A 27,618-nucleotide genomic window follows, 5' to 3' on the forward strand; every position below is an offset into this window, starting at 1 on the left:
ACTTCCATAATAAAAAAAAGAACAAAAAACAAATAAGAATAGAAATGTGTGCCCCACCCCCGAGACCATTCCATTGTAACTATCCAACCTCCCAAAATTTCAGCACCTCTTGCAGTGGTTTGACCCCTTTCCTGTTTTCACGGTACAAATTCTACAAACACCGTCACATAAATGGTTATAAGGAACCATGCCTGCATGAGGTGAAGAGGGCAAATTCCTGCATCTGAGAAAAACAAGCTTTATCTTATGAATAACGAGGTGTCATAAAGCGAGCCAAAAAAGTGGGCATCGGCATTTCTTTGGAGTTATTCATGGCCGTGGAAATGCGTCAACAGGTTTTCTCTGGTCGCCAGTTTCTCAAGGTGCTCCTCCTTCCAGTCTCTGGAGCCAGGAACTCTGTTGTGGCAGCTCAATGTCACAAACGGGCCAAGGGCCAAGAAGGTCCCAGATTTTTGTATTATGAGTCCCGATGGAATGATGCCCTGATCCATTAAAATGAGCCGGATAATTTTTATTTGATAGATATGATGTTGTATAAATCCTTGGTTTTCTTTTCTTTTCTTCTCTTTTCTTCTTGTTCTTTTCAAACTTATTTGTTTTTTGTTTCTATACTTATCTTCATTGTATGTTTGCATTTTAAATCAATAAAGATATTAAAAATAAAATAAAATGAGCCAGAGAAAAGGCATATCCTGCTGATCTCTTTTTACTGATGGTTGCAATAAAAGGAAAAGCGCCTTTTTTTTTGAAGGAGGAGGAGGAGGGTTTTTAAAAATCCACGAGTAAATTAAAAAGATGAATAACTCCTGCTGCTTCTAGAGGAACAGTTCAATGCTGCAGATTAATCATATTACAAGGAACAGGCCCAGCCTGCAGGCTGACAATCTGAGGGTCAAACCAGACCCAGGGCATTGTATGGGCAAGGTTTTTTATTTATTGGAAAATGCACAAATGGTATCAGCTGGTGTGGGATGCGGAGGGTACGTGCCGAAAGGTGGATTCTTCTGAATACAAATAGCCCTTCCAGTGGAATCACAGAATCATAGAATTGTAGCCAGGAGGGAGCCCTGAGGGTCATCTAGTCCAACCCTCTGCAAGGCAGGATTCACAACTAAGGAATTCCTGGCAGTTGGACATCCAACCTCTGTTTAAAAACCTCCAAGGAAGGAGCATCGACCACCACCTTCCTTTTTTATATAATTTTTTAATTATTATTTTTTTTTGGGGGGGATGCATATAAAACAAAGCCATTTCAAACATCAAAATGCAGAGTTCTTTTGAACCCTTAGACCTCCTTCTCTCCCTCCATGGCTTCCATCTTTAAGATTAAATTTACTGCATTTTTTACCCTTATCTAGCTATTATATAACCATAATTACCATTACAACAATTCCACATTACAAGCGTCTTTCCATCCCTGCCAAAGGTTTTAACTGTTTACGGTGGTCTTCTAAATAAATGACAATTTTACTCCAGTCTTTGGAAAATACTTGATCCGCCACCTTCCAGGGGAGTTGGTTCCTCTGCCCAACAGATCTCACTTTCAGAAAGTTCTTCCTCGCGACCTCGAGGGTCCCTTCCAACTCTACAATTCTATGAGGTGTCAGAGGACTCTGCCATAGTTGCATCTGAGTCCATCTCCTCCTCGCCGGCCTCTCTGACTGGCACCCAAGAGACCCAGAGCCCTTCATTAGGAAATGGCAGACCTGCAGAAGATGGAGCAAGCTTGTTTTCTGCTGCTCCGGAGCAGAAGACCCAAAGCAATGGATTCCAACAACAAGAAAGGAGAATTAAGCTTCCAACTAGACCTTCTGACAGCGAGAACTGCTTGATAGTAGAGCTGATCACCTCAGAAGGTGCTGGACTCTCTTAACTGGAGGTTTCCCATCAGAGGTTGGATGGCCAACTGCCAGGAAGCTTCTAGCTGTGATTCCTGCATTGCAGAAGGGGGGTTGGACTAGATGACCCTTGTGGATCCCTTTCAACTCTCCAATTCTATGAAGAAGAAGAATTTATTATTTCGGCCACAGACCAGTTCCAGCCCACATACAATATCAAGGAAATCATAAAACACAATAGGGATACATTTGAATTTGCAGTTAGGTATGACAGGGGCACTACAGATATAGCAACAGTTAAAAAATATATAAATTAAAACTTAGTCACTAACATATAAAGGATGCGGGTGGCACTGTGGGTAAAAGCCTCAGCGCCTAGGGCTTGCCGATCAAAAGGTCGGCAGTTCGAATCCCCGCGGCGGGGTGCGCTCCCGTTGCTCGGTCCCAGCGCCTGCCAACCTAGCAGTTCGAAAGCACCTCCGGGTGCAAGTAGATAAATAGGGACCGCTTACTGGCGGGAAGGTAAACGGCGTTCCGTGTGTTGCGCTGGCTCGCCAGATGCAGCTTGTCACGCTGGCCAGGTGACCCGGAAGTGTCTCCGGACAGCGCTGGCCCCCGGCCTCTTGAGTGAGATGGGCGCACAACCCTAGAGTCTGTCAAGACTGGCCCGTACGGGCAGGGGTACCTTTACCTTTACCTTACTAACATATAACCTAAAATTATTATTTAAGGCCTTGATCATTCAATTCTATGACTGTAGGAGCAACAGCTGTGCAAACTTGGCAAGGTGCTTTTGTGGCCTCTGGCTGGAGGAGCAGAGATGCATTGTCCTGGAATTCAATGGGCAAAGCAGGAAACCTCTGCTGCTTCTGGACTCCCCCAGTCCTTGGCAACATGATTCCTCTTGTCCTCCCCTCACTGTCTGCAGAGAACAATGGAAAGGCAACTGCTGACAAATGGACACAGCCAGGCAGCAGCGCAGCAGAAAAATATCTCTTGCAATCACTCCCAATCACTTCACCCTCCCAATCACTTCAATTTTAACTGCATCCCCTTACCACCAGTTCCTGCCAACAAAGACAGCTTAACTCCAATGAAACTGTTATAAGAATTTTAAGGTCTTATATATAAATGTACTAACCAAGCACTGACATAGATCAGCACAGGAAGACCGACCTGAAACCATTTTGACTCCCAAACTGACCAAGTGTTTTCTCTGCAAGGAGGGAGCGGGTGAGGGAACCTTCCCATTGTCTCAGGAACTGGGAAGTCACCATCTCAAAGGAATGGCCAGACTACCAGGAAAGGCAATCACATAAGGCATTATCAGATAACCTGGCAGACAGGAAAAACAACATTCACATTTCTGTTGTAGACCACCTTTTCTGTGATGTAGGTATGATGCTTGTGGGGGGTGGTCTTGGGTTACACCCCTTCTGTGATGTAGGTATGATGTATGGAGGGGTGGTCTGGAGCTCCAGGGCAGGGAATTTAAAATGTCTCTATAAGGGCGGGCACACCTGGGTTCTGGGTCCTCCTCCTTTCCTGCGTGTGAGGGAGTACCCTGTTGCAACAGTTCAATAAATATCAGGCTTAGTAGCTGCTTTGCTTCTCAATATTCTCTGGTTGGCCTCTGTTATTTTCTCCTACCAATAGGGAACCCACGTAAGGACTCTATATGGGCTCTTGGATACCCCATAAGGGAAAAAGGGCAGGTTTTGTTTACAACAAAACAGAACTACATTTTTGCCATATTTCTAGTATTACTGTGTAGAAACATACATAGGAAGCTGCCTTATACTGAATTGGAGGATTGGTCCATCCACCTCGGTATTGTCTGCACTGATTGGCATCAGCATTTCAGGGTTAGGTAGGGGAGATTCCCGGTCCCACTGAGTCCAGCATCCAGTTCTCCCAGTGGCCAACCAGATGCCCATTATGGGAAACCAGCAAGAAGAATCTGAGCACAAGAGCAACTCTCTTCCGTCCTGCGGTTTCCTGCAGCTGGAATTCAGAAGCACGACAGAGTCATCTCCTCCAGCACTTCTTGTGTTTCCACGGCTCAGTGCTCAGGCCTCCCTGGGCCTGTGCTCCGCTGCTTCAAGGCCTTGACCCAGGAGCTCTGCTCATGTCACGATGACAGCTGCAGATGAGAAATCGTGGCTTGCCGGGAACCAGGATAACAAAACCCTGGAGAAGGAGGGCAGAGGCTGCTTTCATGCTGGCAGGGACCCACCGCTGGCTCAGATGGGAAACTCCTGTGCAAGCGCCCCCTGTTCTCCTGGGAAGGCAGAGAGGGAGGGAGGTCCGCCAGGCCAATGTATATATATAGCCCAAGGCGGTCCAACCCCGAGCAGGCCAGCCGCTTCCATGCAGCGCCATGCAGTTCCCATCCCTCTGCCTTCTCGCGGGGCTGATCGTCTCAGTGGCCAAGCCAGGGCTGGGAGGTTAGTGGAGAAGGGTGTGCAAGCTGAGCCAAACAGAAACGTGTGTGTGTGTGTGTGTGTGTGTGTGTGTGTGTGTGTGTTTGGGTCTTTGGGTTTGCAAGAAAGAGATCTCTCTTTTTTTCTAATTTTATTAAATTTGCTTAGTAACATAACATTATTATATATATTCTATAAAACAAAGAATACAAAACAACATTCATTCATGCTACAATGCATAACTACATAACATTAATATATATGATTTCTGAAAAAAGGCTTACATAACAAAATCAATTCAAAATACCATCCGGTTTACCTTTTTCTTCCCCCCCTCGCTCTCCCCTGCAACCCTTCCCCCCTCCCCCCTGATCATATCTTTATCCATGTACACAGTCTGTTCATTCGAGCTTGTATGTTAGGGTTGGCTTCCCCTCTTTCTATCCAGTCCCTGTAAAAAGCCCATTTATTTGTGATTCTTTGGCATTTGTTTTCCCATCTATCCTCTGCCACTATCTGTGCAAATATTTCTGATTGTACGCATTCAAAAACATCATCATTCCATTTTTCCATGTTCCATTTGGCCTTTTCTTTCCATCCCAGAGCAATAACTGCCATTCCAGCTAGAATCATAATCTTGTACAACTCGCAAGAAAGAGATCTGACTCTTCTCATGCACAAGCAGGGAGTCCCTCTCCTCTCCTCTCCAGGAGCTGCTATGAAGGGATTTGAAGCTAAGGGACTATTGATTTTTTATTTTACTAATTGCATTTATATCTCACCTTTTTCTCTCCCAGGAGCTCAAGGTGGCGTACGTGGTTTCCCCCCCTTCCTCACTTAATCCCCACACCTGTGAGGTAGGCTAGGCTAAGAGGCACCATCTGCCTCCCCCCCCAGTCACACCCAGTGAGCTTCATAGCCAGGTGTGGATTTGAACCCTGGCCTCTCCCAGGTCCTACTCTGACACTCTAACCGCTACACTGTACTGGCTCACACAAGGAGGCTGTCTTCTCCTGAATCAGACTGTTGGTCCACCTAGTCCAGTGTTGCCTACACTGGCTGGAAGCAATGGCTCTCCAGAGCTTCAGGCAGGACTCTATGCCAGCCCTATCTGCAGATGCCTTTGGGGATTGGGACCTTCTGCTTGCAAGGCAGCTGCTCTGCCACTCAGGGATCAGCAGCCCCCACTGGCAGCTTTTCTGGAAGACCTTCCTCTCCAGAGAAACACCCTCTGGAGCAGAGGAATTCACAGGAAAGGCCGGCCAACCAAGAGGAGGCTGGGAGGCTCTGCTGCCCGAATGGTCTCTTCTTTTACACAGCAGGCGCTGGAAAGGGAAGCCCACTGCCCTCAACTCCTGCCTCTGCCCCTGAGAAAGCTGGCCTGTGCCCACCAGGGAGGAATCCGGATGCCCAGCCCTCCGAGGTCTTCTGCCTCTCCGACGCTTCCTGTCCCGGCAGTGAGAAGTGCTGCAACATGGGGACTCTGAGGATCTGTGCGCATCCTGCAATGGGTAAGTGGGGCAGACAGAGGATGGGGGCAGCGGTGGTGAGAACCGCCTGCTTAGCGGAGGCCAAATGGTTTGACTTTATACAAGCACAGAGTTAAACTATGGAACTCTCTCCCACAAGAGGCAGGTGGTGTCCACCATTCTGGATGCCCTGAAAAGAAAATTACCGTATTTTTCGCTCCATAAGACGCACCTAGTTTTTAGAGGAGGAAACAAGAAAAGAAAAATTCTGAACGAAATTATTATTATTATTATTATTATTATTATTATTATTATTATGCCCTCTAATCTGGTGGTCATCACTGCCTCCTGTGGCAGGGAGTTCCATATTTTATCTATGTGTTGTGTTCTTTCTTTGACCTCTCCTGAATCGTCCGATCTTCCTGAATCCAGTCCAGAACTTTGATGACTCCTGCAGGTGAATCAACCACAACTTTTTATCTATCAAGCTGGAGTTGGGAGGAGAAGGTCAGGATGAATCCTCCCTCAGCACTGAGTCACCAGCACAAGCCCTGAGGCCACTCTGAGGGACAGGCTCCCTGGCCAAAGGGGTTTCTGCTGTGGGAACACGGCATCCCTTCTGGTCCGTCTCCTCCTGGCTGGGACAGACCCACAAGACCTCCCCACTCTCTGCTGACTCAGTGCCTGACCTGCGCCCACCTGGCTTGGCCTCAGATCAAGAACATTTCTGGAGGAACCTCGCCTCTCGCTGAAGTCTTCGCCAATGGGGTGAAATTCCGTTCAGGTCACACTTCAAGACGAACCTGCCCGATTTGCTCCTTCCAAAAATGCAGGCATCCTTCAAATTTTGCGCAGTTTCCCACATGAGAAAGAATAAGTTAATAAGTTAGAATATGCAGGAAATGTAAAAAAAAAAAAAAAAAATTAAGGAACCGCAGAAAGAGGAGGAAGGAAGTTTTGAAATGTGAGAATGATTGTAAAACTATTGAAATGTATATAACTGAAAAGCATAAATAAAAAAATAATACTTTTTTTAAAAAAAGATGAGAAATGTGTACAAGACTGTAAATAACAGGGGAGTGTGTGCATAAGTGAAACTAACATGCAAACATGCAAATTCCTTGCAAAATTTGTATATTCAGCCAAACTGCATAGACAAGCATGTATATTTTCATGGAGAAAATGGTGACAAGCCATGACGGTTATACTCTGCCTCCATGTCAGACACAGTAAATGTTTCCGGATACCAGTTTCTGGAAACCACAGGAGGGGAAAGTGATCTTGCGCTCAGATCCTGCTCCTGGGTTTCCTGTTGAGGAATCTGGCTGTCCACTGGGAGAACTGGAGGCTGGATTAAATAGGCCACTGGTCTGATCCAGCAGAGCTCTTCTATGTTCATATGGTGAATTTTCACAAAGAAAATCCATGGCAATATGGGGAACTGAACTTGAGTTTGGAAATATGAGAAATCACATTGGCAGATTTTGTCCCCATCCCTCTTCTTCCCCAGTGAGCCCAGGCTACTGTCCGAAGCTCTGCTCTGGACTGAAGGAAGCCTGCCACGTGAGCTGTCTGGATGACACCTGGTGTGGCCCCGGGGAGAAGTGCTGCCCTGACGATTGCCACATGCGCTGTGTGGCAGCTGCCCCAGGTAAGCAGGGGTCTTTGAGCTGGCAGATCTCAGCTTGGGAGAGGGAAGTTGCGTGTCAAGACCCCGTAGCCACCCCTCGTTGGGAAAATAACTCACACAAGACACGGATATTAGGTTAATGTTATTGGGCAAATTTGGCCACAACTTTATTACAGAATGTGAGCAGTATTGGCTTAGGCATTGATTGGACCCAACTATATCTGACTCCTGACTGATGCGCAGGAAGTCTGGTAAGGGTAAACCACTGGAACGGGGAGCCCTGTCGATGCAGACCAACTCAAGCTCCCCCTGGTGTTCCCATTGGGGTCATGTCATGGCCCTAGCCCCCGACACGGGCTTCGGACAAGATCAACACCCCCGGATTCCTTTAACGGAATACCCTTAAGCTTGGAGGGGCAGGTGATGGCCACACCTTTCCTCCCCCATCACAAGGTCAAACAATGCCTAACCACAACCCTAACAAAGTTGTGGCCATTGCTACAAGGTAGGCAAAAACCACATGGCCAAACCCAATTTGCCAAGTGGAAAAATTCATACCAGGCCCCTCAATGGTGACCAACCGAGGTCCATAGTAAGGCCAGTGCCTAAAACCTGCAAAATAGGGAGGGAGGGTGGGTGATTGAGGAGCCAAAGCCCTCCGACTCACGCATCTGCTTAAACAGACCCAGACACGCCCCGGCCAGAGGATTGGCTGGCCAGGCTCTGACATGGCCAGGATCCCTGGGCAATGGGGGACTAAGTCCCCCGCCCCCGGAGGGGAGTGGGTGGCCACGTGATCCACCGCAACTCCTCCCCACTGGGAAGTGGAGCGGCTCTCTCGCCTGTCTTCCTAACCATAGAATCACAGAAATGTAGATTCAGAAAGAATCCCCAAGTCCAACCCACTACAAGGCAGGAATCATAGCTGAAGAACCCCTGACAGGTGGCCTTCCAACCTCTCCAAGGAGAGACACACCCTTCGAGGGAAGTGCGTTCCACTGTCAAACAACTCTTACTGTCCAAATGTTCTTCCTGATGTTTAGTCATAATCTCCTTTCTTGTAACATGAATCCACTGGTTGAGTCCTACCCTCCAGAGCAGGAGAGAACAAGCTTGTTCTCTCTTCCATGTGACAGCCCTTGGGATATTTGAAGAAGACTATCATATCTCTGCTCAGACTCCTCTTTTCCAGGCTTTGTTGTTTAGTCATTCAGTTGTGTCCGACTCTTCGTGACCCCCTGGACCAGAGTGTGCCAGGCACTCCTGTCTTCCACTGCCTCCCTCATGTTGGTAGCTTCGAGAACACTGTCCAACCTTCTCATCCTCTGTCGTTCTCATCCTCTGTCGTCCAGAACTGGACCCAGGGTAGAATAGACCTTATGCCACATGCATAAGACGAAGCAGAAAATGGGAGATTCAGACCAGTCACTAAAGGAAGGAATCCTTCACTCTGGATGCAGCTAAACTATGGAATTTGCTCCCACCTGGAGCACTGATGGCCATTCATTTAGATGGCTTTAAAAGAGGATCATGGAAGTGAGAGCTGAACCATAAAGAAGGCTGATCGCCGAAGAACTGATGCTTTTGAATTCTGGTGCTGGAGGAGACTCTTGAGAGTCACAAGGAGGGCACAAGGAGAAGGGGACGACAGAGGACGAGATGGTGGGACAGTGTTCTCGAAGCTACCAGCATGAGTTTGACGAAACTGCGGGAGGTAGTGGAAGACAGGAGGGCTTGGCGTGCTCTGGTCCAGGGGTACATGAAGAGGTGGACACGACTAAACGACTAAACAACAACAGCAACAACAAAAGAGGATCAGACAAATTCATGAAGCAAATGAAGGCGATTGAGAGCTGGTCCTAGGAACACAAGCAGTTGCCTTATTATCCCTTGGGCCTCCTAGCTTAGCACTGCTTGCACAGAGTGGCAGCAGCTCTCCATGATTTCAGGCAGACATCGTGAGGTTGCTTATACCCAGTGCTTTTTTTCAGGGGGCACTCAAGGGTATGTAGTCTGGCACCTCTTTTTGTTGTTGTTGAAAAGTGTGGCACTTACTGCAACAACTGCATGGCCAGCACCTATTTTTCTAGGGGGGGGGAAGCACTGCTGATACCAGGCATTATTTATTTGCACATGGCTTAATGCCCAGATGTGCTGAGTGAAGAAATCCTCCCTCTTCAAAGATTTGCCCTGGCTGCCAATTTGTTACCTGGCCAAATTCAAAGGCTTCCCTTTGAGTAGATAAAGCCCTCCAGAGCTTAGAGTCAGTTCGGTCCAAGAATCGCCTCCCCCCGCAATCTAAGTATCCTGCCAACTGCTTTGACCTCTGTAATGGGCACATAACGTTCCTTCTCCGCTTGCGAGGGGTTGAGCTTTCCAGGTGGCAACAATGACAACATTCTGGCACTCGCTGCCTGCGAAAACGGTAGGTGCCCTCCGTGTTGCCTCTTCTAAATCACGGTGTTCATGTCTAGGGAACAGACTGGAACAGTCATTGGGACAGAAGATTAATGGCAGCCTTGATGGGCAGAGGCAGGAAGAGGCCTGTGGGGGTCACGAGATCGGGGAGCAAAATAAACACTCCAAATCAATAAACTTGCATAACTAGCACCAGAGGACAGGAATGTCACTTCTGAGGAGGGGGGGAGGTATGGGCACCCCCGGTCTCTGAGAAATCTGCATTCTGGGTCTAACCTAAAGTGTAGACGCTGCAATACATGTCATACTGAAAGGCTCTTGGGCAGCAACCTTGGAGCAGGAGAACAAAGGCTTCAACTGAATGGCATTGTGCTGCTTTCTGCCCCAGTTAGGCCTGGCATTTGCCCACGGAGGATGGCACAGCTGAATGGCACCCCCTGCAGGAACCAATGCGAAGATGACAGAGACTGCCCTGAGGACCGGAAGTGCTGCTTCGCTGGCTGTGGCCTTGAATGCCTGAACCTCTCTGCAGGTACCAGAGCCATCTCATGAGCATCTCTGGGGTGCAAAGCATGGGGGTGGGGAGTTTCCGGGTGCTTCACTTTCCTGCGTCACAGGGGGTTGGACTAGATGACCCTCGCGGTCCCTTCAAACTCTACAATTCTATCCTTCTGTGATTCTAAACTCTCAGGTGCATTCAGCCAAAGGTTGCAAATGCAGGCATGGCCATCCCATCTGGTTCTTCACCACGACACCAAACTTGCTAGCCAGCCGGCCACTCACAGATCAAGCCAGGCCACCCAACCTTAGCAGTCAGCTGCTTACAGTGCAAATAGTTGCAGGTGGCTCAATTAAGCAAGCCCAGCCACATCGTACCAGAAGAGAAAAGAGGGAAACTCACAGACTCTCCAAATTGGGCACCCTTTCCTGGGCAGAAAAGTCCTGGACAGGTGAAGTCCTTCCTGGTTTCTGGTCCCCACAGAAAGCAAGTTTGGGATGAACCCACCGATACTTACAGTTATCTGTGTCACATGACAAGGCAGGGATGACGGAGGTGCAGCGATACCTGGAAAACAGTTGTAGGAGAGAGCAGAGGGAGGAGGGAGCTTTGTGCCAGTGACCCTCCTGCTAACCTTATTTGCTCAATGAAATGCACCAGCAGGTTTTGTTTGCCAAACTCACTGCTGGATCTGAGAGAAGGTGGCCGGGAGCCAGTTTCCCAACGCTCTGAGAAAATCCTCCGCAGCCAGTTAAGGCCTCTTCATACAACAAACCTCTGCCTTTCCCAACGGTCTCCCAGGAATAGGACTGAGCTCAGAGAGGCTGTGGGCCAGGGAGCCTGGAGAATGGGAGAGGGTTGTTCCTGTTCCAAGTCTTTAAGCACAGGGTTAAAATATGAAGGATTTGGAAGAAATGCACCCAGGTCTTCCCGCATTGCCAGGAGGTGATGGGCCCAGTGGCCATGATCTTAGTTTTTTTTATGTTGAGCTTCAGACCATGTTTTGCTCTTTCCTCTTTCACCCTCATAAAGAGGTTTTTTAATTCCTCCTCACTTTCTGCCATCATGTTTACTTAGGAAATATTTATCTGCTGCCCTTGTTATCCAGGGCAGTTCGCAATGACATAAAACACAGCGAAATAAAAGCAGCAGAGAAAACAACAACCCAAAGATATCATTGGAAAAGTTTTAAATATGTGGGCTTGTGTGACCTGAAAGAAAAACAGTCCCTGGCAGGTCATCTGTGCCTCTTTAATCACACAGTAAATGTGGCACATTGGACAAATCAAATGTATTTTTTGGCACAGTGATTCACTTGTGCAATTTAAAGGGTTGCCAGACCCTTTCTCTCTCATGTGCATTATTCAAACAATTTTAATGCTTCTCTTCCTTTTGATTTAAAATGCTAAACCAACTCCTATTATTATTTATCGTGCAGTTTCCAAGCACAAAAACCCAGTATACAGTCATTAAAACATCAACATCCATAATTAAAATATGTTCCTCTACAACCAGGCCTTTGGCTGATTAATATTCTACAGCCTTTCAAGTGTGTTTTTACAGTGGTTTTTTCTGGGGGGACACAGGGAGATGCATACCCCAAACATTTTGTGAATCTTTGTACTTTGGTCCATTTACAGTATTTTTCCCGATCTGAACTATAAAAAGGTGGTTTTCTTGAGTCAAAATGAGAGTAGCCCTAAGCATTTTTGAAGGGGGGAAAAGCACTGTGTTTTTAGGTGGGGGTGCTATTGTTTTGTTGTTTTTGTTTTAACTACTTATGTGTATTTTTACGTTGTGAACTGCCCTGATACACAAATTAAAAAATAAAAAATAAAATAAATGAATGACATTAAAACTTGTGGGCATCGAATGAAGCTGCGTTTGGGGAGGTTCCAGGCTGATAAAAGACAGGGTTCTCTCCATGCAGCACAGGGTTAACTTGTGGAACTCCCTGCTGCAGGAGGCAGTGAGCAAGATTGTGACTGTGAACAACCCTCTCCCCCCCCCCCCAGAAAATCCCACTCCGTGTTCAGAGGCACCAGCCGAAACCACTCCAAAGAGCTGCATCGATTTCTGCAGGGATGCCTTTGACTGCCCAGCAGGCGAGAAGTGCGTCGCCACGGACTGCGGCTTCAAGTGTTCAGCGCTTCACCCAGGTACCTTGACTTCCCCTGGTGGCATTCCTGAAAGGTCAACTTCTTTCTCAAGCCACTTCAGGAAGGCTGGAGTCTGTCAGGTGACACACACACACCCAGTATAAACCTCTGCATTGCAAAGGTTGGGCTGAATGTCCTTTGGGGTTCCTTGCAGGTCTACAATTCAGTGATTCTATTGTTCTAACAAAATAAAATAAATTCTTTCCAGTAGCACCTTAGAGACCAACTAAGTTTGTTATTGCTATGAGCTTTCGTGTGCATGCACACTTCTTCAGATACCTGCATGCACACGAAAGCTCATCCCACTAACAAACTTGTTGTTGTTTAGTCGTTTAGTCGTGTCTGACTCTTTGTGACCCCATGGACCAGAGCAGGCCAGGCACTCCTGTCTTCTACTGCCTCCCGCAGTTTGGTCAGACTCATGCTGGTAGCTTTGAGAACACTGTCCCACCATCTCGTCCTCTGTCGCCCCCTTCTCCTTGTGCCCTCCATCTTTCCCAGCATCAGTGTCTTTTCCAGGGAGTCTTCTCTTCTCATGAGGTGGCCAAAGTCTTGGAGCCTCAGCTTCACGATCTGTCCTTCCAGTGAGCACTCAGGGCTGATTTCCTTCAGAATGGAGAGGTTGGATCTTCTTGCAGTCCATGGGACTCTCAAGAGTCTTCTCCAGCACCATAATTCAAAAGCATCAATTCTTCGGCGATCAGCCTTCTTTATGGTCCAGCTCTCACTTCCATCCATCACTACTGGGAAAACCATGGCTTTAACTATACGGACCTTTGTCATATAGTGATGTGATGTCTCTGCTTTTTAAGATGCTGTCTAGCAGGAACTGGCAAGCCACTCCAGTATACCTGCCAAGAAAACTCCATGGACAAAGACAACAGGCATATAACAAACTTAGTTGGTCTCTAAGGTGCTACTGGAAGGTCCCCCCCCCCCCGGACTATGGCAGACCAACACGGCTACCTACCTGTAACTAGATCTATTGTTCTAGTTCAGGGATGTCCAACTCCCAAGAGACTGTGATCTACTCCCACTATTAAAACACTGAAGGGATCTATCCATTGGAGTGACCAAAGCTGTTGAGCTTGTTGAGCTTTTTAGGAGTAGGAACCCCCACAGTTGTTCAGCTTCTTCTGGGGAGACTTCGGCAAAGTTGTTGAGCTTTTTGGGAATGGGGGGGGGGGGTGATTGATCAGGATCACGCAATCAACCAGGAAGGCCCCGCGATCAACCGGTAGATTGCAATCGACTGGTTGGACATCCCTGTTCTAGCTGGTCTTAATGGGAAACGCTTCTCCTGCTCTTGATTCTGCCCCATTCCCCCCCCCCCCCTCAGCTGCAACCAAAACAAACACAGCGGCACCGAGACTTGTGGGACCCACCTCAGCCACCGTTTCTGCACCTGGCCAGCCGGGCAAGGGCCCCATCCTGACCCCCCCACCTGCAGGTGAGTGACTCTGGAGGGAGTTCCGCTGGGTGTACTGAGGCTACAAGGGCAGAGCCCTCCGCTGAAAACTCAGGAATCTTAACCCTCCCCAAAAAACCCTCCTCAAAATCTCAGAGCCACACACCTTTCCTGTTCCCCACACCTTTTAGGTCCCTTGTAGGGGCTCATTCGCAATTCTCTTGTGCCTTGCCTAGCCTAGAAAGCATGGCCATCCAGAGAAAATTCCTGCTTGCTCCCGTTGAGCACTAGAGAGTGGTTTTCTCCAGGGGACAACGAGTTTTCTCCAGACTGCCATGCTCTCTGAGTGAGGCACCAGTGAAGTGTGGAGGAGCCCATAGAGGGGCATCTCTGCCAGTTTCCCCTTCTCCTCCTCCTAGGTCAGCTCCTTGCACTGCTCAGCCAATCCTCACCCAGGCATGTAGCTATGGCAACAAGGTCCCTCCCTCTTTCTGAGCCCTTGGAGCGGGGAGGAGGGGGTTGTGGAGTATTTTGTGACAGTTGGATCTCCAAATCTATGCACCTTTTCATGGTTGAACAAACCCAGAAACAACCCTCAAAGCGGTTCACAAAGAGAATGAAACAATAAATGGTCATTGAAAGCCACTCTTGAAAGCATTCAAAAAATAAGTTCTGCAATAAACTAAATAAAGATTAAATGTGCACCAGCAGACCCAATGCGTCTGTGCCAGCTGGTCTAAACAAGAATGTTTTCTTTTCTCTTTTCTCTTCTTTTTTATTATAATAAATAATAATAATATTTTATTTATACCCCACCCTTCCTGGTTCAAAAACCAGGCTCAGGGCAGCTAACAACAAATTTAAAACACTTTCAAACGCTTAATTATATAAGCAGCATAAAATACAGTATAAAAACATGAATAACAATGAAAATCAAAAATCAATTAGATAATCCCCAGGGCTAGCTGGCTGAATTGGTCCTACTTAGGCCAGCGAGGAGACCAGGGGAGAATTGGCTGTGGGGTCTCAGAGTGGATGATCTTCATAAAAAGGGAGGGGGAGGGAAGGGAAATAAAAGATCAGGCTGTATTTAAATTAAAGGCCAGGCGGAATAGCTCTGTCTTACAGGCCCGACGGAAGGAGGTTAAATCCTGCAGGACCCTGGTCTCGTGGGACAGAGCATTCCACCAGGTTGGAGCAATCACTGAGAAGGCCCTGGTCCTGGTGGAGGATAGTCTGACTTCCTTAGGAGGTTATTCTCTATGGTTATTCATGGACCTTAAGGTCCTCTGCGGGGCAGACCAGGAGAGGGGGTCCCATAACTATGAGGGCCCTAAGCCACAAAGGCCCTTAAAGGATCACACAATCGACCAGGAAGGCCCCGCAATCGACCAGTAGATTGCAATCGAACGGTTGGACATCCCTGTTCCAGTTGGTCCTGCTCTTGATTCGTCACCATTTTCCCCAGCTGCAACCAAAACAAACACAGTGGCGCCGAGACTCGTGGGACCCACCTCAGCTGCCGTTTACGCACCTGGCCAGTCGGGCAAGGGCCCCATCCTGACCCCCCCATCTGCAGGTGAGTGACTCTGGAGGGAGTTCCGCTGGGTGTACTGGGGCTACAAAGGCACCTATTTGTTAATTGTAAGTGCCTTAGTCGAATCCTGCAAGTGAGTCCATTTCAGTACATTGTTTCTGTATATACATCATAAAAGCTTCCCAGTCTTTACTGAAGTCATCACTGTCCTTGTCTTTAAGTCCTTCAGTCAATTTTGCCATTTCAGCGTATTCCACCAGCTTTCCTTGCCATTGTTCTTTCATTGGCATTTCATCACTTTTCCATCTTTCAGCTAATAAAATTCTGGCTGCTTTTGTTGTACACATGAATAGATTCTTCTTATCTTTTGGCAAATCTTGTCCTAAAATCCCTAATAAGAATTTGCTTGCTTATTAAACAAGAATGCTTTCAGCCTGCACAAGTAAAGGTGGCCGCTTGATATCAAGAGGCAGGCAGTTCCAAAGTGCAGGTGCTGGAACATCAACGTCTTAGAAATGCAGAAGGGGTTTTGTGCAGCACCACTAACAGTGCCGGTTCTGGTGTTCAAAGCGGTCGAACACAGAGAAAGGCAAAGTGGGCATTTATGGGGTAACCAATGAACAAGTTTTAATCGTGGAAACAAATGTAATTCCTAAACTCTCCCCCTCTGCTTCCCTCTCCTGTCAGAGGCAGAGCGGCCTGGAGCCTGTCCTGTCGTGCCCCCAAATACCCCACGTTGGTGCTGGCAGGGGTGTAGGGCTGACAGCGAGTGCCCCGGAGCAAGGAAGTGTTGCTGGAATGGCTGTGCCCGCGTCTGTTTGGTGCCTCTCCTGGGTAAGTTGCCTCATGGAGGGGGTTAAGGGTCAGGTATAATAATAATATAATAATAATTTACTATTTGTACCCCGCTCATCTGGCTGGGTTTCCCCAGCCACTCTGGGCAGCTTCCAACAAAGATTAAAAATACATTACTGAGTGAGATGAGCCAATGGTAGCTTCCTAGGTTATCTCCTGGTCACCATCTCCCAAGCTCCTTCTCTCTGGGAATTGCACTGCCCAGCCAGATGGACACTGGAAAGCTTTCCTGCTTCATTCGTCCCCTGACCCCTCTCCAGCCTGCTCTGGTGGGATCCTCACCACCGTTGCCTTTGTGCCTCAGAGGTCCATGGGCTTTGTGTGTTGCAGTGAAGCCCGGAGCGTGTCCTTTGCAGCTCAGGGGCTCCATGGGGCCTTGCCCAGAACCATCCCTGAGGAACTGCAGCCACGACTTTGACTGCGAGGGCACCCAGAAATGCTGCTCCATCAGCTGCACCAATGTCTGCAAGGAGGCGGAAGAAGGTAAGGCTGCCCTGCTTCTCCCCAGGCTCTGGGGGCCACGCAAACCCATCCTGTCTCTTCCCCTCCCTTCCAGTTCCTGGGCCTGGCTAGGAGGGCTCTTGGTGGCCACAGCTGAGTCTGCACAGAAACACACACTGGGAGGCCAGCAAGTTTGGAGACGGAAGTTAATGGGGAGCTGAGCGGAAAGAGACTGGGTGATCCACAGGGCTGCGTCCTGCTCAAAGCTTAAACAAACTCTGCCACATTTAACCCTGGGATCTGCTCTAGTCTATATTTTCTTCCTCTCCTGACTCTTTATGGTCGTTTCCATGAAGTACTGCATTCAGATGGCTATACGATTACTGTGTCACCAAGTATGATTACATTTTCACCAAAGGTTACATCCGCTGAGTCTATTACTCTGCTTTAAAAAAGATATTTGCCTTGCATGCGCAGAGGATGGGGTCAAGATGACAAAGGGCCTGGAGAGAGAGGGGGGGGGGAGATATGAGAGCAATCTTCAGATAGCGTTGCCATATTTCAATAAGTGAACATCTGGAGCTTTTTTGGACAAAGTGGTGGAGCTGTTTTGCAAAATCTCAAAAAACAAAACAAAAACCCCACCACCTTTTTGAGCTATTTTTTAAGAGGGAATGTTCAGAAATTCTGCCATGACACTATTTCTGATGGACGATTGGCAGTCCTATCTTCAAATATCTAAAGGGCTGTCACATGGCAGATAGAACAAGCTTGTTTTCTCCCCCTCCTGAAGCTAGGAGCTGAACCAATGGCTCCAAATTGCAAGAAACGAGATTCTGCCTAAACATTAGGAGGAACTTTACCTAAAGGTAAAATCTGTTTGACAACGGAACTGACTCCCTTGGAGGATCGTGGAATCTCCTTCCGTGGAAGTTTCCAAACATAGGTTGGATGGCCACTTGTCAGGGAATCTTTAACTGTGATTCCAGCATTGGGGGGGGGGGGTTGGACTAGATGACCCCCAGGTTCCTGTCCAACTTTGCAATTCTACTACTCTCACCTACAAGTAAGAGTCTCCGCCATTGTGTTTTGGGTGGGAGCCCGGACAGTTGGGGGCATTGCTATAGGCCCTAAAGAGATTTGGTTTGCAGTCCTATGGCCCAAATCATAGCTGTCAACTTACAGATTTGAAAATAAGGGACCAGCAGCCTCGAAAATGAGGGATCAGCAGCCAAAATAAGGGATTTTCCGGGCACAGGTATGTTCAGCTTCTGAGCCCCTCTGAGCCAAAGGCAGAAAGCCCAGCCAGCAGCCAAATGAAGCCTCATCAATACGGGACAGCAGCGGGACATGGCGCTGGGATAAGGGACTGTCCCGCCAAATAAGGGACACTTGACAGCTATGGCCCAAATTTGCACAAAACTTGCATATGCTAATTTATATGTATAGATTCAAATTTTGGCCACGTTTTGGAAGTAAATCCGCTGTTCATGCCAAGAAAAGAGAGTCCTGGGGCTGCCCACTGCAGCCAGTTTCTCCCTCTTCCCCTCTGATTCCCCCCCCCTTAGTGCGCCCTGGGACCTGCCCCCTCCAAGCTGCAAAGAGCCAGGAGCCGGACTGCTCCACCTTGACCTTCTGCGTCAGAGACAACGACTGCTCCGGGCCCAACGAGAAGTGCTGCTGGCTGAGTTGCGGGTGGGTCTGCCTGGCTGTCACAGGTGAGGCTGAGGATTGGCTGGGGAGGGCAGAGGATACTCGGGGGGGGGGAGGGTGGCACATGAACTGGGCACATCCTGGAGTCAGGGCTGAAGACTGGAGGTTCCTTTGCCCATTTGGGGGTGGCACCTCCACTAATTATTCCCCTTACGGTTTTGATTTATGGGCTACTTTTAAAATGAGGCTGCTTTTTAAATTGCATTTTAACCTGTATTTTAAATTGGGGTCCCCCCCATTATGTTTCCATTGTAATTTTACTGGTGTTAGCTGCCCTGAGCCTGGCTTTGGCCAGGGAGGGCAAGGTATAAATAAAAATTATTATTATTATTATTATTATTATTATTATTATTATTATTATTATTATTAAACTCCAGGGGTTTCTCTATAACAAGAACATTGGCTGATTAATCAGTCTATGGCCTTTTAAATGGTATGTCGAGGGGTTCTTGTTTTTGTTTTTTATATATATTATGAACCACCCTGTGAACTGCTGGTGAAGGGTGGTATAGGGAATGAATGAATGAATGAATGAATGAGGTTAAGTCCAGGAACACCCCTAGACTGTAATCTAGACCGCTGAATGGGAGTCATGCCCCATCCAAAACAAGCTGGATCCATGTTATGATGGATGTTTAATGCTGTATTGTTTTTAACACTCGATTGGAAGCCGCCCAGAGTGGCTGGGGAAACTCAGCCAGATGGGTGGGGTATAAATAATAAATGATGATGATGATGATGGGCACCTCTGTCTGGTCTGGATTAAGCTGCCATTTGTTCGCTTTCCTGTGGCCCATTAATGCCAAGCCATTGATAATGCTCTTTTCTTAGATAGTCCAGCTATGGCACCGCCGACATTCAGCGCTGAAGCCCAGACGGAACTTGGAGCCACAGGTTGGTAGAGAGAAGGAACAGAAGGAAGAGGGGAGGGGCCTGCTCCTTTTCTCCCCCCCCCCCAGGTGGACTTATTAATGGACCCCTATGCCCCCAGGATATCAAGGGTCCCATTTTATTCTCACCTTGATATCCCACCTTTTCCTCCAAGGACCTCAAGGTAACGTCCATCCTTCCCTGCTTCCTCAAGGAAACCCCACAGCAACCTTGGGAGGTAGGCAAGGCTGAGAGACGGTCACCCAGGGAGCTTCATGGCTGGGGGGCGGATTTGAACCCGGGTCTCTCCCAGGTCCTAGTTTGACTCTCTGACCATTACACCATGACAGCTTTTATCCCTTCCCACTGAAACCCTTCCCTCTTCTGTCAGAAACTCTGCCATTGGAGACTCTTTAAAGAGAGGCAGTCTTTTTTCTTCTTCAATTTTTTTTTATTGATTTTCCAGATTTTTCACACATGACCAAAAACATGATAAAACACACAACAAAGACAATAAACACAAAAGAAAATTATTATTTCAAATACCTAAATCTCTTAACATTGGTAACTGACTTCCTCAAATCCCCTCTTTCTGAATTTCATTATATCACCTGTATAACAGTTCTCCAATTTCATATTTCTAATAATATTAACTGCTTTCATTGACTAACCTCTTCCCCTTTATTATTATTCTAATCATTAATATTTTCTGCCTTATATTCTTATTCTACCCCTAGCCTATTTGTTACTTCCAAGAATTTTCTATTTATCTTATATTACAATATTTAGCTAAATATTCTTTAAGTTTCTTCCAACCCTCTTGTGTCTCCTCTTCTTTCTGGTCGCGGATTCTTCCAGCCAGGTCAGCCTGCTCCAAAAAATCCAACGTCTTCATCTGGCAACCTTCTGTTGTTGGTATTTCTTGCTAGAGAGGGGCAGTCTTGCACACCCAGAAAATTGCCCAAATTCCAAGAACCAATGAAATATCAAGTGTTAAGGTGTCCACCTACAGCTTCTTGTTTCTTTCACGGTGCTTTTCCCCAGGGGCTCCAACTCTTACGCCTCTTCTGAGGAAAACAGAGAAGCCAACAGAGTCACCGATATCAGCAGGTAAGGAGGACGAGAGGAGAGGAGAGCCTTCGCCAATGTGGCACCTGCTAGACATGATGGACCGCAACCCTTTGTGACCAATGAGGGGCCAGAGCTGGTTGCTCAGGTATCTCACGTCTCCTGGGGGGGGGGTGTTTAGAAAGTCACAACCTTGCTGAAGGACCTTCACCTGCTGCCCCCCCAAAAGTGAATAGTGAAACTTCATGCATTCCTCATATAAAGATCAGTGAAATATAAAACCATCCACTTGCAGAAAACCATTAAACAATAGACCAACAAGGTCTACCTACACCAGATAATCCTGGCAACAAATGATTTGTAGGTCCAGTTTTTGGAAAACCGGGTTTTGAGAAGGGCCCTGCTCTTCAAAAATGAAGATTTTTGAGATCCTTAAAACATCAGAAGTGAGAATGCTTCTTCCACCTATAAAGGCACTTAGCTGGCAGATGGGATTGTTTTTCTTCCCTGTATTTCTCAATTTTTGATCTCCTAATACTCATTCTAGTCCCCGCATGCTCGTTGTTTCAGTTCATGTTGATGATTAACGATCTCTTGCCTGTTATCTATGCTGCTCTAAAATGTGGGTTTTAAAAAAAGAAAAAAGAAAAAAGTGTACTTGTTGTATTGGACTTCTATCTATAATATTTTTTAGGATGTTGTAAACTGCTTAGGAGATTTTCCTTGAAATACGTAGCGGTTCATAAGTGACCTGAACATAAGTATATACAACTCCCAGCAGTGCCAGCCCAATCAGATGTGCTGAGGAAGGCACTGGGGGAGAACATAAAAGGTAAAGGTAAAGGGACCCCTGACCATTAGGTCCAGTCGTGGCTGACTCTGGGGTTGCGGCGCTCATCTCGCTTTATTGGCTGAGGGAGCCGGTGGACAGCTTCCGGGTCATGTGGCCAGCAAGACTAAGCCGCTTCTGGCAAACCAGAGCAGTGCACAGAAATGCTGTTTACCTTCCCGCCGGGGCGGTACCTATTGATCTACTCGCACTTTGACGTGCTTTTGAACTGCTAGGTGGGCAGGAGCAGGGACTGAGCAACGGGAGCTCACCCCGTCGCGGGGATTCAAACCGTGACCTTCTGATCGGCAAGCCCTAGGCTTTGTGGTTTAACCCACAGCGCCACCTGCTTCTGGGGGAGAACATGGGGGGGTAATTTCTGCTTATCCCACGCCAGAGGCTCCCATCCCAGCATCTGAGGCAATGTGGAGTCAGCCGGAGCCCAGAGCTTTTGGCCAGGGGACTCAAACCTTTCCATTCTCGGGTGTCTTTCTGTTTGCACAGCAAAACCCGGCCATTGCAGGGAGTCGGCATACAAGTGTGGGAAGACAATGCTCACCCATGAATGCAAGAGCGACAGCAGCTGCAGTGGGACCATGAAGTGCTGCCTGAGTGGCTGTTCCTGGAAGTGTGTGGAGCCAGGTAAGGGCAGTCAGACCCCCACCCCACCCCACCCCACCCCACACACACCCTGCCTGGCAAGAGGAAGTCACTCAGCTTTATCCTTTTGCAACAGGGGCCTTTGCTCAGCACCCACAATTCCAGCTGCTCTAGACAAAATGCTCTTAACCGTGATGAGTTTCAAAGCACCAAAGAGATTATGGAGGCCAGAATTCACAGAATCATAGAACTGCAGAAATGGAAGGGGTCCCCGGGGGTCATCTAGTCCAACCCCCTGCATTGCTGGCATCACAGCAACAGGATCCCCAACAAATGGCTATTTAACATCATGCATGAAACAAATGCAATCTATAAAACGCTATTAACACAGCAGCAACTAAAAACATAAGCCAAACATCACTATTACAGCAAAAGGCGTGTTACACAATTAGCAATTGATATGGCAATAATAATAATAATAATAATAATAATAATAATAATAATAATAATAATAATAATAATTTATTTATACCCCGCCCATCTGGCTGAGCTTTCCCAGCCACTCTATAATTTATAAAAGAGCATTTACAAAACGGCAACTAAAAAAATAAGCTGAGCATTGTTAAGTTCACATGCACTCTCTCCATGCCCCCCATGATTCATAATCTTTCTATTCAGTTCACTACACATAAAATACTCATAATGCCCGTTGTTAAGACAGCTCACCCAAATGCTGCACCTGCTGGAGTCCTCTGGTCCTCCATGATCATGAAACGAGTGACCCAGTTAAATCATGGGTGTTTTTTTCCATTATGTTTTATTACATTATTGTTATTTAATGTTTGTAAGCTGCTTTAAGATTCATTTCAATGAAAAGCGGCAAGGAAACACAATAAATCAAATCAAACGGGGGGGGGGGGAGGCTATTTAAGGTTCTTCCTAATTTTGAGTCAGAATCTCCATTCTTGTCATTCAAATCCATGGGTCCTCCCCTCTGGAGCATCAGAAAACAAGCTTGCTTCCTCATCCAGGTGACTTCAGATATTTGAAGATAGCTATCCTATCGCTTCTCAGTCTCCTCTTCTTCTGGCTAAACATTCCGAACTCCCTCAACTTGGTTTCCAGACCCTTGATTGTCTTGGCTGCCCTCCTCTGTACCCCATCCAGCTTGTCCATAACCTTTTTTTAATATGTGAGAAGGTCTAGGAAACTTCCAAGCCTCTTAAACCCAGTGAGCTGCCTTTCCTGCAGTATTGGCCCTGTATGAATCTAGAGAAGTCTCTGCAAGGGGGTGGAGTCTAGAATAGGGGGTCAGGAGATAGAGGTTTCCAAAACCTCAATCTGCGCTCATCATTTTTGGGAGCAAGTGGCTCGCTTGGAGCTATCCATGGTCCTGAAGCACCAGCCTCACCTGTGGGCTCCTGCATCAGTCTTGAACCTGAGGTCAGCAGTCTGGGTTCTTCCCATGGTGAATTGTGGCAAGACAATGTTTAGCACAATCTGCTCAGCCTGCTGACAATACTGTCCTTTTCTGATTACTCACACACTCCAAAAAAAGTTACAGGTAGGTATCTGTGTTGGTCTGCCGTAAGCGAAACAAAATAAAAAATAAAAAATTCCTTCCAGTAGCACCTTAGAGACCAACTAAGTTTGTTATTGGTATGAGCTTTCGTGAGCATGCACTATCTGAAGAAGTGTGCATGCGAAGTGTCTCTGAAGAAGTGTGCATGCACACGAAATCTCATAGCAATAACAAACTTAGTTGGTCTCTAAGGTGCTACTGGAAGGAATTTTTTTATTTTGTTTCGACTCCAAAAAAAAGCATTTGATGAATCAGAAGATGCTGCAGTCTTGGAGAGCCATTTCTAAATATGTGTAAAAATAGGTGGTCATAATTTTCAAGCCGTTTTCTACTTACACAGTTATGAACGCCGTGTTAAGAAAAAGTTTGCAGTAAAGTGAAGCAGCGTTGAAAAGAATGTTTTACCCATTTAAAAAATAATAATAATGAAATGCCATAATGTAAAGAGAGCCAAGCTCTTGGCTCACAAGCTGCTTCACAGGTGTTGTAAGGGGTTGGACTAGATGACCCTTTGTGCCCCTTCCAGTTCTGCAAAAATTGGGGATGAGATTATGGAACTAAGGAGGCATTAACCCAGAAATCCCGGCCTTAATGTGTCTGAGGCAATGATTCACTAAAAATTTCCTATTCACCTGTCACTTGTGTGCATTATCTTTTGCAGGTGTGATGTCCAAGAAGGCCTCTATCTACAGAGTTCATAAATAGCCAGTAGAACCCATAGACTGCTTAAAATGAAGTAAATATTTCACCTGGAACTTAACACCCTTATTTTAACTGTTGACACTGTTATGCTGAAACTGAAGGAAACAAATAAAGTTCAATATTTAATATTGTGTGTGGTTGTTGTTCTTTTAACGCAATAAAGAACAGCAAAACCTTGAAATGTAGAATTAGCTGGGGTCAGAGCTAGGATTAAGCGCTGCTGCTACACCAGCTATTTAGAAAATAGCCCAGTATATATAAGACAAAACTGGATTGGTGCCGCAGGTAACCCAGCCCTCATTTTGCCTGCGTGAAACTTGACTGTCTTGATTCATGCAGCAGTCTGACTGTGAGGCTGGCTTGAGTGCGATTCTGAGCTATTCTTCCCTTCGGAATAAATGAGGCCAGAATCTTATCATGGAAATGTTCCTTATTGTATAAAGTAACTTCTGCGAGGGGGAACAGATGAGCAGAAACTCCGGTTGTGCAATGTCTTTGGGTCCAACTGCTCCAGGATCCTGGAGAGGGCTTGGAAAATGCATGTTTGTTGTTGTTTAGCCATTTAGTCATGTCCAACTCTTCGAGACCCCCTAGACCAGAGCACGCCAGGCATTCCTGTCTTCCACTGCCTCCTGCAGTTTGGTCAAACTCATGCTGGTAGCTTCGAGAACACTGTCCAACCATCTCGTCCTCTGTTGTCCCCTTCTCCTTGTGCCCTCCATCTTTCCCAACATCAGGGTCTTTTCCAGGGAGTCTTCTCTTCTCATGAGGTGGCCAAAGTCTTGGAGCCTCAGCTTCAGGATCTGTCATTCCAGTGGGCTGATTTCCTTCAGAATGGAGAGGTTTGATTTTCTTGCTGTCCATGGGACTCTCAAGAGTCTCCTCCAGCACCAGAATTCAAAAGCATCAATTCTTCGGCGATCAGCCTTCTTTATGGTCCAGCTCTCACTTCCATACATCGCTACTGAGAAAACCATAGCTTTAACTATACAGTAGTACCTCAGGTTAAGTACTTAATTCATTCCAGAGGTCCGTATTTAACCTGAAACTGTTCTTAACCTGAAGCACCACTTTAGCTAATGGGGCCTCCCGCTGCTACCGCACCGCAGGAGCATGATTTCTGTTCTCATCCTGAAGCAAAGATCTTAACCTGAAGCACTGTTTCTGTGTTAGCGGAGTCTGTAACCTGAAGCATATGTAACGTGAAGCGTACGTAACCTGAGGTACCACTGTACGGACCTTTGCCGGCAAGGTGATGTCTCTGCTTTTTAAGATGCTGTCTAGGTTTGACGTTGCTTTTCTCCCAAGAAGCAGAAGATGCATAGCATCAGGCAAATGTCCAAGTGTGGCCCAAGGAAGGTCCAGCTTGGCATGTGCTGCTGTCGGCCCACATGAGACTGAGCCACCTCCAGGTGGTGGCTGAAAAGATGCTTCTAAAGGGGTGAGGCCACCTTCATGGGGCCCTGCAGACCAGAGTCAGCCAGGCTGACTGGGTGGCTGCTAAGAGTGGCGTGGCGAAAGACCCAAGCAGGCATTTTTTGCAAAGCTCACAACATTTTCCTTCCTGCAAGAGTCACGCTGACCCGCCCCAAGCAGATTTGTTGGGCCACTAGATAAGGCTGTTGACACACCCTGGCAGAGTGACCCGCACACAGGATTCTGGGAATTGTCACCAGCTGACCAAGAGGTGGGCAGGTAGCTGTGTGTGTCACAAGCAGAACGGCCAGGTCCAGCCTGGGGGGTTTATATTCCAGCCTCGCCCACCCTGGCAGAGGCACTGCCAGCTCCAGCCACAGCCATGAGGGCCCACCTTGCCGTTTTCCTCCTCCTGGGGCTCTTTGCCCTCCGAGTGGAGCCCAGTTCTGCCAAAATGATGAAGCACAGGGCACAGGGTGAGTGCTGATTCTGCTGTTCGGGGGGGGGGGGGGGACACAAGGTTGGTGCTTGTAGAAATTCACCTTCCCCACATTACCATTCCAGGCGGGCAGAAATGGAATCATTCTTGCTTAGGGAATCCTCGTTGTTCAAAGAAAGAGGGCAAAAGAGGATATTTGCACAATCTCCTTCTGTTCCCCCCAATAAGATACTGGCAGTGTTTCTGAAAAGCAATTGCTGGAAACCCCAGCACTGATTTGCCAAGGAAAATGCAGTCAGGAGAAGCACTGAGGGGCTTCTGGGTTTGGTATGACAAGCAGCGGCAAAGGAGAAAGGTTTTCTCTCTCTCTCCTGACACCAGAAGTTGCAGACATCCTGAAGCTGAATGTTGGAAGGTTCAGGACGCATGAAAGGAAACCCTTCTTCATGAAACAAATAGTTAAACTGTGGGACTCCCTCCCTCTGGAGGCAGCGATGGCCTGCAGCCTTTGAGGTGATGGTCATTGTTAGTTGCTCTCCATCTCAGCAGCTCCATGGGATGGCTTGATAAGAGAGAGACTCTGGGATAAATTTAGCAGTCATGTAGTAAGAGGAGAAGGGACGTGGGTGGCGCTGGGGGTTAAACCACAGAGCCTAGGGCTTGCCGATCAGAAGGTCGGCGGTTCGAAAGCCCGTGACGGGGTGAGCTCCCGTTGCTCGGTCCCTGCTCCTGCCCACCTAGCAGTTCGAAAGCACGTCAAAGTGCAAGTAGATAAATAGGTACCGCTCCGGCGGGAAGTTAAACGGTGTTTCCGTGCGCTGCTCTGGTTTCGCCAGAAGCGGCTTAGTCATGCTGGTCACATGACCCGGAAACTGTACGCCGGCTCCCTCGGCCAATAAAGGGAGATCAGCACCGCAATCCCAGAGTCGTCCGTGACTGGACCTAATGGTCAGGGGTCCATTTACCTTTACCTTTAGTAAGAGGAGAGAGGTCCCCCGATGGATCAGAACTCGGCCACATGGCAAGAAGCAGCGAGTGGGAATGAATGGGGAGTTCTCCGGACAGTCCCTCGAGCAGCCACTTTGAGATTTTTCATTTTAAACTTGTTCATAAATGGTTCAGACTTAGCAATGAGCAGTGAAGTAGCCAAATTTGCTGCTGAGAAAGAAATGTTCGGCCTGGCTAAAACAAAAATGCAGTTCAGCATAGGCAAGTGTAAAATGATGCCTATTGGGGGCGGAAATTCTAACTTTACATGGGGAGTAATGGGGTCTGAAGGGGCAGTGACTGCCCAGGAAATGGGCATTAAAAATAAGAACATAAGAAGATCCTGCTGGATGAGGCCAGTGGCCCATCTGGTCCAGAATCCTGTTCTCACAATGGCCAACCAGATCCAGTGCAGAAGCCCACAAGCAGGATCTGTTGGTGTTTTGCAACTTTGACCTGTTGCAGGACCTTAGCAGGGCATACGCGTAGTTCACGAACACATTCCAGTCAGTAGGACATAAATCATTATGCCTGTGTGAGACCTAGAGCTGTCTCCAGGCTTCTATATCTCCAGGCAGAAATTCTCCTTAACTCTTAATCGACTCTGTGTGAAGCTGCACAGAATTGCACGTAGTCAAATTCCCAACAGGATCTGAGCCCAAGAGTGGCTCTCTCCTCTCCTGTGGCTTCCAGAAACTAGGATTCAGAAGCCCCACCTTCCAGCCCTAGGAGTCT

The 27,618-nt window shown here is 47.5% G+C and overlaps 1 protein-coding gene across 1 annotated transcript in view; it reads left to right on the forward strand.

Moving 5' to 3' along the window:
* Positions 1-4,203: 4,203 nt before the first annotated feature.
* LOC114599962 (uncharacterized) overlaps positions 4,204-27,618 on the forward strand; it is a 46,321-nt gene continuing 22,906 nt past the window's right edge. Inside the window, exons 1-15 of the mRNA XM_077929530.1 lie at positions 4,204-4,285; positions 5,581-5,772; positions 7,241-7,381; positions 10,167-10,310; positions 12,293-12,436; positions 13,776-13,886; positions 15,313-15,423; positions 16,069-16,215; positions 16,567-16,719; positions 18,246-18,395; positions 19,222-19,284; positions 20,305-20,370; positions 21,662-21,799; positions 24,001-24,032; positions 25,741-25,933. Of these exons, the coding sequence (XP_077785656.1) occupies positions 4,219-4,285; positions 5,581-5,772; positions 7,241-7,381; positions 10,167-10,310; positions 12,293-12,436; positions 13,776-13,886; positions 15,313-15,423; positions 16,069-16,215; positions 16,567-16,719; positions 18,246-18,395; positions 19,222-19,284; positions 20,305-20,370; positions 21,662-21,799; positions 24,001-24,032; positions 25,741-25,933 (1,852 nt within the window). The 5' untranslated portion in view covers positions 4,204-4,218. The remainder of the gene's footprint in view (positions 4,286-5,580; positions 5,773-7,240; positions 7,382-10,166; positions 10,311-12,292; positions 12,437-13,775; positions 13,887-15,312; positions 15,424-16,068; positions 16,216-16,566; positions 16,720-18,245; positions 18,396-19,221; positions 19,285-20,304; positions 20,371-21,661; positions 21,800-24,000; positions 24,033-25,740; positions 25,934-27,618) is intronic.

This window comes from Podarcis muralis, chromosome 5 (assembly GCF_964188315.1).
Source record: "Podarcis muralis chromosome 5, rPodMur119.hap1.1, whole genome shotgun sequence".
Classification (NCBI taxonomy): domain Eukaryota; kingdom Metazoa; phylum Chordata; class Lepidosauria; order Squamata; family Lacertidae; genus Podarcis; species Podarcis muralis.